General features: G+C 56.1%; 4 protein-coding genes across 4 annotated transcripts; 3 read left to right on the plus strand and 1 right to left on the minus strand.

Moving 5' to 3' along the window:
* Positions 1 to 727: 727 nt before the first annotated feature.
* On the plus strand, positions 728 to 2,464 carry VDBG_00747 (conserved hypothetical protein; the record flags this gene model as incomplete). Its single annotated transcript, XM_003009019.1, has 1 exon — positions 728 to 2,464. One exon carries the CDS (start codon positions 728 to 730, stop codon positions 2,462 to 2,464), a length of 1,737 nt encoding a protein of 578 aa, XP_003009065.1.
* A 531-nt stretch (positions 2,465 to 2,995) lies between these two features.
* VDBG_00748 (conserved hypothetical protein) lies at positions 2,996 to 4,256 on the plus strand (the record flags this gene model as incomplete). The annotated part of the gene is made up of 4 exons (XM_003009020.1): positions 2,996 to 3,173; positions 3,241 to 3,362; positions 3,449 to 3,785; positions 3,859 to 4,256. 4 exons carry the CDS (start codon positions 2,996 to 2,998, stop codon positions 4,254 to 4,256), a joined length of 1,035 nt encoding a protein of 344 aa, XP_003009066.1.
* A 434-nt stretch (positions 4,257 to 4,690) lies between these two features.
* VDBG_00749 (Vps52 / Sac2 family protein) lies at positions 4,691 to 6,774 on the minus strand (the record flags this gene model as incomplete). The annotated part of the gene is made up of 2 exons (XM_003009021.1): positions 4,691 to 6,234; positions 6,300 to 6,774. 2 exons carry the CDS (start codon positions 6,772 to 6,774, stop codon positions 4,691 to 4,693), a joined length of 2,019 nt encoding a protein of 672 aa, XP_003009067.1.
* Positions 6,775 to 7,870: 1,096 nt separating this feature from the next.
* On the plus strand, positions 7,871 to 9,272 carry VDBG_00750 (eukaryotic translation initiation factor 5A-2; the record flags this gene model as incomplete). The annotated part of the gene is made up of 4 exons (XM_003009022.1): positions 7,871 to 7,970; positions 8,329 to 8,595; positions 8,658 to 8,790; positions 8,851 to 9,272. 4 exons carry the CDS (start codon positions 7,953 to 7,955, stop codon positions 8,916 to 8,918), a joined length of 486 nt encoding a protein of 161 aa, XP_003009068.1.
* Between the last annotated feature and the right edge of the window lie 536 nt (positions 9,273 to 9,808).

A 9,808-nucleotide genomic window follows, 5' to 3' on the forward strand; every position in this document is an offset into this window, starting at 1 on the left:
TTCCACTGCCGGTGGGAGGGAGACACCAAGCCTCTTCTGCCCTTCGTGCAAAGAATGAAGAATCGACTGAATGCATTCTTCTTGATAGTCACGAAGCTGTACTTTGGAGCTCAGCCATCGAACAGGGCGGGCCTGAAGAAAGGGGGCGCATCTAGGGATTGAGCGGACAACGGTTCTCGGAATGCGTGTCACAGCTGAAGGCGTTGATAGCCGGGCAAAAACATGTGGGATCATGGCTCATTGTGATGGCCTCTCATGGAATCCGCGAAACAGCCAAGAGGGTGATTATGGTTATGATTTACAAGGGGAAGGAAGAGTGACGTTCCAGGTTGGTCTCGACGCTGCCATCGCATCAGGAACATGGTGAGCACATGGTAGTGCCTCAGGAAGCGAAACAGCGCCAACGTGCCGGAAGGTACAGGTGCTGTGCCGGCCGCAGCACGCTGTAGAGCGAATTTGACAACCGCTACGTTAAGGTGCCTAGAGACCATTCTAGTGCCATCTCACCGAGCCCAGGCAACGTTCATGCCTCAGCGACCCGGCTTTGCGAAAAGTGCCTAATGAGGAAGAGCAATTACGACAACAGTCGGCGGGCATTCGCAAAGCACAACTTCTTGCCTGGCTCGTCTCAACGCCAGTACACGCATCGAAGGCCTGTCGCTCAATCTATTTGCGACTGACCACGTCCTGCCCTCCGTCAACGCCAAAGACACAGACATGCGCCAGAATGGAATCCGACTTTGCCTCTAGCCCCAGCCTCAGTGGAAATGGTGCAGCACCGGCAGGTGAAGCTTCAGACCAGCCTTCAGGACCAGAGTCCCTGTCGTCGCCGAAGCCACGCGTAAATCCCCATGGCGACGGTTCTGGGACGGTTCGCGATGGCAGCAGCCCTCTCAAAAGGTCTGCAGAGCCTTCCAACGAGCAGCAGCCTTCCAAGCGCTACAAACCTAGCTTCAACCACGCCTACATGGATCTGCTGAACATCGACATTGAGGATGCCGCGAATCAGGTTGTTCTCGAGAAACGGCCACTGCTCAAACCGAAGCAGGTGGGCATGCTTACTTGGACAAGCTTGGAGAAGGATCTCTTCTATGAGGCGTTGGCGAGAGTGGGAAAGGACGACCTATCGGGCATTGCATCTCGAGTGCGCACCAAGAGCGAACTCGAGATCCGACAATACCTCAAGCTAGTAGAGGACCAGCATGAGCAGATGCAGTCAGATCCCCATTATCGGTGGGAGGATCATCTCCAGAAGGCGGATTATCCGGCGGCCAAGGAACTGGGCGAGGCCTGTTGCGATGCACTCGAGGAAGTCGCTGATGACATGTTGCTTCGCATCGAGCGACACGAGCAAAAGACCGAGGAGAAGAAATGGGGGGGCTACTGGCTCATTACCACTCCCATCGCGAAACTCATCGACGAGGACAGTGCCTTGGAGCATCCGCTGGATTTCGCCGAGCTCTTCAACCTCCAGTCTTGGCTGCGGCTCCCCAAGCGCGTGTACATGAACTCTTCTTGCGAGGGCGAGAACTGGCAGGACTTGAGTGATGAGGCGCCAGCCATACGCGCTACTGCACTGAAGGACTTTCATGCGCTCACCATCGCCGTCACTCGCAAGCTCATCTTGTCTAGTCTGTACACGGCACAGTCACGGATCAAGGCGAAGCAGGCCATTCATCCAAACATACGAAAAGCCGTCAAGGTCAAGGACGTGGAAGGCGCGCTGGCCTCTGCGGGCATGAAGCGAGACTCGAGGCGATACTGGGCAACCTGCGCGCGGCGCCTGGGACTCCAGGTACACGACACGCCTTTCGAGGACGGCGCCGGCCTCGGCGCCGACGATGATGAGCCGCCCATGTCCTATGCTGAAGTAGAGAAAGAACTGCTGCTCCCTTGTGCCGAACAACCTGCGCAGTTTGAGCCGCGGGTGGTCAAGCCGTGGAAGATGACCAATGCGCACACTATCGATTTCGAACTCTCAGACACATCGTCTGCCAGTGGAGAGGACGCAGAACAAGACACCTCGTCATTGCCGTCGTCTGACGATGAGGACGAGGCTACCTTGGAGGACGGAGATGAAGAGCTCGCCGTCCATGACGAAGTCAACGAGGCCTTGCTGTACACTGTCAATGCGCTTCCCAAGACGCATCGCACACAGGAGGCTGTGGAAATGCGTGTGCGTCTGGACCGCGCGCAGGAAAAACATGCCGAGGCTATCGATGCGCAGGGTAACTACGAAGAAGAGAAAGCCATGTGGGCGCTGGTGCGAAAATCACCCCCAGAGCCCCTGGTGAAGCCAGATCAGGCGAAGACGCCTCCCAAGTCGACCATGAGACTTCAAGAAGTCCATGATTCGGGAGCTCGCTGGAGGAACAAGTTGGAATATGCGTCTGAGTGGGAATTACACGGATTCTCAAAGCTCTCGGATCCCACAAATGAAGTAGAGCGCTGGCCTGAATACTGATACCCAATTCCTTTCTGTTCTCGCCAGTTTGTTGATAAGTGCCTTCGAAAGTATCGACCACTCAATACCTCGCGTGAAGATATCTCGACGGCGTGCGTCTCTGGTACAGTATGCATGCAAGTATAGGCAGTCTTCAACACTCCAGGGGAGAGGATGGTCTGTGCATAGCCTGTCACGACGTCACCCAACGACTGGAGCTGCAGCTTGCGCATCACTGGCTCCACTATACGCGTCCCAGATGACTTCCACATGTCAACTACCGACGATCACGACTCAACGGCCACTGAAGGGGTCGAGATCTTAGCAGCGCCTTGGAGCCAGGTTCCAGCCGAAGCTGATAAGCCGTTGATCATTTGTCAGGCTGTTTCACTGCTTTGCCTTCATGCGAACATTCGTTTGCTTGTTCTCAGAAAACCGTAGAGACCTTGGCGACGAAGCATAGCAGCATGCGTTTCTTGAAAGTAAAGACCGATTCCGACACCTGATCACTCACTGAATGATCTACGTGTCTGCCCGAGACCAACGTTCAACATGATTTCTACGAACGGCCAGGTGTCTGAGCCTGTGAACGACGATGGCCGGAACAACGTCACCTCCCAGAAAGCTCGCGACATTCTGGAAGCCTGCAAGTGGAGGAACACGGCAGCTCTCCAGGCGCTGGCTGCCACGGATTGCGGCTTCATGACCGATGATCTCCGAAGGCAAGCATGTTAGTCGGCTGTCAAGACGTTGTCATCTGTCATCGGCTCCTTTGCGCTAACAAAGCTGTCGGACAGGGCCGGTCCTTTTAGGAGTGCCTTTCGAGAAGGATGACCTCGACGATACAGAAAAACCCCAGACGGGCGGTGATTGGAAAGAGCTGCCACGGCACAGAGACGAGGACCAGGTCCAGCTGGACGTTAATCGATCATTCATTTACTATCCCAATAGTCTGTCGTCCACCCGATTGATGTTGACGGTGTGCTGACGACAAGGGCACCATAGACCAGACAGAAGCTGAACTCGATCGCCGCAAACGAGAGCTTTCCGACCTCATCACCGAAGTCCTTCGCCGCTATCCATACCTCTGCTACTTCCAAGGCTATCACGACATCTGTCAAGTCTTCCTGCTCGTCCTCTCGGCGCCACTACGCGCCCCTTCGCTTGCGCGCCTCTCCGCCCTCCGCATTCCGCGGACTTCATGCTGACGAAGCCTCCGACCCGACCGTCGACCACGCTCCGCTGATCCCCGACATTCTCGCCGGCCGCGACCCCTTCCCTCAAACCACTAACTCGCCGGCACGGAGCCCTTCTTACGCCCCTCGCCCGGCACCCTCACAATGTACGCACACGACATCCCAGGCCTACCGGTGACATCGCCCGCCTCCTTTGACCGTCCTTCCTCGCCCCGCGAGCCCGTCTTTCAGCGTCTACAATGTTCGCCAGCATCGTCCTGTCGCGCCGCGACGAACTTCTCGAGCTCGCCCAGGACCCGGACAACGACCCGGCGGCTCCTCCATCTCGCCCTCTCCAAAGTGCCCCCAGCACAATGGAACTCGAGCGGCCTCATCGCCGACACGTCCGCCCTATTCGCCGCCCACCCAGCGCGCTCCCTCCCGGCGTGGCGCCGCCGCATATCGGAGGCGAGCTGCCTCAAAGACGGCGCGCGACCTCGACGCGTGCACCCGCCAAAACGATGCAGGATGGCGAGGCCTTTGTTCCACCGCCAGCTGGAGGAGCTGCGGGCCGCCGAGCGCAGGAAGAAGATCCTCGCCACGCTGTGGGCCTATTCGCCGCGGCGCCGGCGCCGTGAGTGTCGCGGTACTGGTCGGTCTCGCGGCGTTTTATCTGCGGAGGGCGACGGCCGGGAGCGGACCGCTGGGCGTCATTGGGACCTTCGTCACGCGGTGGACGAACGGCACGACTTGGACGTACAAATTTTAGCATCAAGATGAAACAGGGAAAAGGAAAAGAATGAAATGAACAACATGAGATCCATTTTTTTCAGCGTGTGATTTACATCAAGGGTTTTTCATGTTTCGTATGGCTCGAGTGCCCGCATGCTCCTTCCCTAGGAAACTCATGCATACGTACGTGGCCACCATGCTGAGAAGAGCTCGTCCCCAAGAACCGCGTGGGACTCGATACCCTTGCTCCATGCCGTCGAATCCAGAACGCCATCGCCTCATTTATAAACAACATCAACAACAACTGCTGCCAAGCCGTACTAGGCCGAGCACTACCATATTACGCGCCCTCCTGGAACGCAGCCTTCAAACCTTCAAAGTGCTCCTGTTGCTCCACCGCTAGCTTGCCGCTGACGTCGCTGATGATGGTCAGAACCAGCGAGTAGTTATTGTACAGGAACCTCTCGCGCTTGCGCTTGTCAGTGCCGAATGCCTGGCTGTGCTTGGTCAGGAATGCCTCCAGCTCTGAGCGCAGCCGGTTGAGGCTCGAGACGACAGGCTCATCGTCTCCAGCCTCGGTACTGAGGGAAAGAATGCCGTGAAGAAGCTGGCCAAAACGCTGCGTGATAAGATGAGGGGCTGCCGAAAGCTTGGCTTGCTCGCTAGCACGGGCGGCTCGGGCGGGGAGGGAGCCTGTCAGATGGCGGACCGATTCGCAGTGGTGGTCCATAACGACTTGCAGACGGGGCCAGAGGAGCATGTTGGTGCCGTTAATGTAGCCGTCCACTGTGGGCACTTTGCGGCGTTGTAGCTGGAACGCAAGATGCTGGTTGATTCGAATGCTGAGGAGGAGGCCCAGCGCGTCGAACGTCTCGCCTGCGAGGGTTCGAGAGTATGCCTGGCCGAGGGCGAACGTCGGGTCGAATATGTATTTGAAGTGCTTGGACACGGTGGCCATGGACAATGCTGGGTAGAAAAAGGTTGCCAAGAAGCTATACTCAGCCGTGGCATTGTCGATGAGCGCTAGGTTGAAATTCCGGAACGGTATTTCGAGATAGTGTGTAGCGGCGTCCTCTTCAGCAAGGTAAGAAGAGACGGCCGTCTGATTGCTTGTCGTCAAAAGGTCGATCCGACGGCCCAGATTGAAGGCGTCATGTGGTGGGCCGCTTGGCTTGGACCCTGACAGGACTGAGGCTTGACGTGTCGGAGTCTCCTGTCCCAACACGTCGGCCTTGTCTAGTACATGCAACTTCAACTTTTCCAAGGCTTTTTGGTAGTGTGTGAAGTGGTTGAGGTAGTACCACCTCATAGTGTTCATGTAAGCCTGGCAAATCTCCTCGGCCAGCTTAGCATGGTGTCGATACAAGAAGGCATAGAGCTCCTTAAACTTGATGAAGTTCTGTTGTTGGATTATCTGTGCGTTGATGTGAGGCGACCTTAGAGCCTTGATCTGGGCGACGATGAAATCTCGGATTCTCTCGACAGCCTTGAGAATGAGGTTCTCCAACAACGGCCCCATATCTGCCCACGCTTTGCTTTGCCGCGGGCTTGACGCATTGTTCTTGTAAGACGTTGCTCTCTTGTCAAGTTCGGCCAACATCTTGATCCATGTCTCGTCAATATGGCCCTCGGAGATCTTGGACACGACGACTGGCGAGACACTCAGTTCCTCGACGACGGGCCCTAGTGCCTTTTCTACCGCCTTCCGGTTCTCCAACCGAACGGTGAGGGTTGACGATCGTGATTGCAAAGATTCGATATCAGCAGCGACGGTGGCAAGGTCGTTTCGGAAGTTCGTGAGGTTGGATTCCACCGAGTCTAGCACGCCATCGCAAGCTGCTATGGAGCGGTGCAGATCTTCGTATTTCGCCTTCTCCTTCTCATCTGTAGCCCACACGTTAGTCGTGAATATTTTGGTTGAGATCGCAGGATCTAGGCTGCGCGCATACACTCTTCGACCGTCTGGCGGCGTGGCGGCCCGCCGCGACCAAGTCTAGCTTCATCAACATTGGCGACAGCCAAGTCGCGCAACGACAAGCCTGCAAAGTCAGGTTCAAAATCGAGGTCGTCGAGAGAGATGCTCGTCGATGAGGCCGCGGTCTTGGATGACCCATCGGCTTCTGTAGCACCCAGGACCCTGTTCAAGATGTCAATCGCATTGGGACCATCGTATGCCGTTTGGGATTGTTTCAGGCCGGAGCCATTCGTTTTGCGTGAAGATGCCAACAGAGAGGCCGATGAGTCATTGGAGACTAGGGACAGGCTCGATCCGCGGGGAGTATTTCCTGGACGATGCGATGTAACATAGGGGCTGTATGCGCTGGATGTCCTCCTCGGAAGAGGAGAGTAGGGTCGGCTCGCAGGTTGCGATGATGATGGCGATGGGCTTGTCTGACCAGCGACCGAGAGCCGATCTAGCCACATTGTGGCCTTGTGGGTGTGCTTGCTACTGAGGTGTAACAACAGCTGTGGGCAGCAGGGGCGAGCCTATAAAGAGCAACACAAGGGCATCTCGAGGTCGGCAGGCTTCGGTATCGTTATCGACCTTCAACTGGGCTGGCTGAGCTGTACGTGTCGGATAGTAAGGCAGGTCCCATACAAGCTGGAGCTCGGCAAGGCTGACTGGCCTCTGGAGGCAACCCTTTCTGATTGGCCTGCCATGCTGCAAGCCACAGTGGGAAGATCAGCAGAATGGCACGGGCCCTCTCCACCGACTCGAGGTGTGGCGCGGTGCAGTCTGTCAATGGTCGTACAAGCTTCATTTGGGAAGGTGGGGTTGATGGGGCCAGACCAAGACCAAACTGAACACTCGCACCTTGCACCGCCTGTAGCACCACTCACTCGTTCACGCTTCGTGTGGTGATGGCGGCAGGGTGAAAGGGTAAGACCACGTTGAATCTGAGCGACTGGGGTGCCAGCTGGCAAGACAGACACGCTTCCTAACGGTCAAGCACATTGCTACACATCAACTCGGCTTCTTTGCCGGCCAGAACACGCCGACTGGGGAGCTTCTCCTTTTCCTCATTCAGCATCCCACCCCGAGTGAGTTGGACCTTTTGGCTTTGAAGCCTTTTGTTGCCGATGGGTGCGAGTGAAGGACGAAGCTGGAGCTTGAATTCCGCCCCACGTTGCTCAAAGGCTGCGGTACAAATCCGTCTACGGGCCGTATGAATCACCCACCCTGAAGGACAGGTGATGGGGCGGGGTCGCTGCTTGTTCGTGCGGTACCTCAGTGCCATCGGCGGCAAACCGCACGAGAGAGGCTTCGGAGGGGCAACTGTTTGGGATCCGCACAGCCTGTCGTCCCATTCCAGGTCTAGGCCTGGCCGGGTGGGCGAAGAGGAAGGGGGCCCTGGGGAGGATAGCCTGTGTGTGTGTGGCCCGTCGTAGAGGCAAGCAGAGCCCAATAACAAATTCAGGGAAAAAAATTATATTCTCCCGCAGTGACTTCCTTTCCCCTCGATCCCCCTCCACTCGCATCTTCTTCCCTTCTTCATCCTCAAATCCCCCAGGACACCACCCGAGCTCCATTACCGCCGTCGAATTTCGTCGCATTCCTCCCTCTCTTTTTTTCTAGACAACCCCCAAGTCAATCCTTCAAAATGGCCGACGACGCTGCTGTGAGTACTACCCCTCCCTTCCCCTCTTCGTGGGCCGACAAGTCACTGTGCCCTGTGTTGTCTTGCGCGCGTGCTGCCGTGGGCTTGGACCGAATCCCACCCCGCATTGAGAAGAACCCCGCGACCCATCGACACAACCACAACACCGCCGCAAATCATCGCTCGCTCGATCCCGTTTGCACTCTGGCGCACTGGTTGAAGCATGGATGGGAAAAAACTGCCATGGTCGCGTCGCGGGACCACTCGTGCGCCGGGGCATGCTGCATCTGCCTGTCCTCCGTGGCTCTCCTTCGGCCTCCCAGACTGAGGCCTCAGCTCAACGCAAACCCAGTCGCTAATCTTGTCCCGTCTTGTGTAGCACGAGCTCGAGTTCGACACCGTCGATGCCGGTGCCTCGACCACCTACCCCATGCAGTGCTCTGCTCTGCGCAAGAACGGTTTCGTCGTCATCAAGGGCCGCCCTTGCAAGATCATCGACATGTCGACCTCCAAGACCGGCAAGCACGGTCACGCCAAGGTCCACCTTGTCGCTACCGACATCTTCACCGGCAAGAAGCTCGAGGATCTCTCCCCCTCCACCCACAACATGGACGTCCCCAACGTCACCCGTCGCGAGTACCAGCTTGTAAGTTTGCCGTTCATAAAAACCGGTCGGCCACATCGCATGACTAATACCACTCGCCTCAGCTTGACATCTCCGACGACGACTTCCTCTCCCTCATGGCCGATGATGGCGACATGAAGGACGATGTCCGCATGCCCGACGGCGAGATTGGTGACAAGATCAGGAAGCTCTTCCAGGAGGAGGAGAAGGACACCAGTAAGCTCTTCCCATGTCCTTTTCGGTGAATAGAACACAGGAGATTGACAAGGTATCCAGACGTCATTATCCTCACTGCCATGGGTGAGCAGTGCGCCATCGAGGCCAAGGAGGCTCCCCGCCAGTAAGCGTATGCATTACTATGACGGTGTGGACAGGTCAGCGCATTATGAACATGTTGTCTTGCGCTGGCCGGCAGGATTGGTGACCTGAGGACGTAGTCCGGTGTTTCTTGGTCCACCGAATACCCACGGAATTACCCACGGGTTCTTGCGTAGAAGGGATCTCTGGACAGGAACTGATGATGCCGGTGACATGGACTCGGCAACTGCAAAGCGCCACCGCATGACTTCATTTTCCTTTGTTCCCGTCAGCCTTTCGTATTCTTCACGATCAGCCAGCTCTGGGAAGGCGACACAAATTAAGCAGCAGCTTGCGGTGGCGACCGATCTTTTCCAAACAATCCAAATAGTTTCTCCGTGACAAAAACCAGTTGAAATCCATTCGATTGTTGAGATGTGCCTGCATGTAATCCTGGACGCCTCGTCAGAAATATTAAGAATCGATGCATCTTCTTTCTTCTTTGCGTTGTAGACATTGACTTGGAATGAAAGGTTAGTCAATGGGTTATGGTTCGTCCAGTTTTAAGATGCTGCGGTACTGATGATTTGAACGGGCCTGCACTAGATTTCTCCACCTGCCATCTCAAGATAACGACAACAACAAGTAACAGCGTTCGAAGGCACCACCTTTCGCCGCGGCGCATCAAGTCTAATCTCATTTTCTTGAGAATGATGCATAGATAGGAAAAAGGCCGACGTTCGATGGAGCACTGCAGTTGATCCCGGGCGCGCAGGCACGAGCAGATTTCAGTCAAGTTTTGCGTTGAAGCACAATTGTGAGTGCAGCCAGATCTTGAACACGAGATGGACGCAGAGGACACACGGGAATTTCACAAGTTTCCCAAGGGGGAGCGCTGCGTGGAATGCGGCTCAAAGAAGTGGTACTGGGACGGCGG

Source organism: Verticillium alfalfae, genomic scaffold, assembly GCF_000150825.1.
Source record: "Verticillium alfalfae VaMs.102 supercont1.1 genomic scaffold, whole genome shotgun sequence".
Classification (NCBI taxonomy): domain Eukaryota; kingdom Fungi; phylum Ascomycota; class Sordariomycetes; order Glomerellales; family Plectosphaerellaceae; genus Verticillium; species Verticillium alfalfae.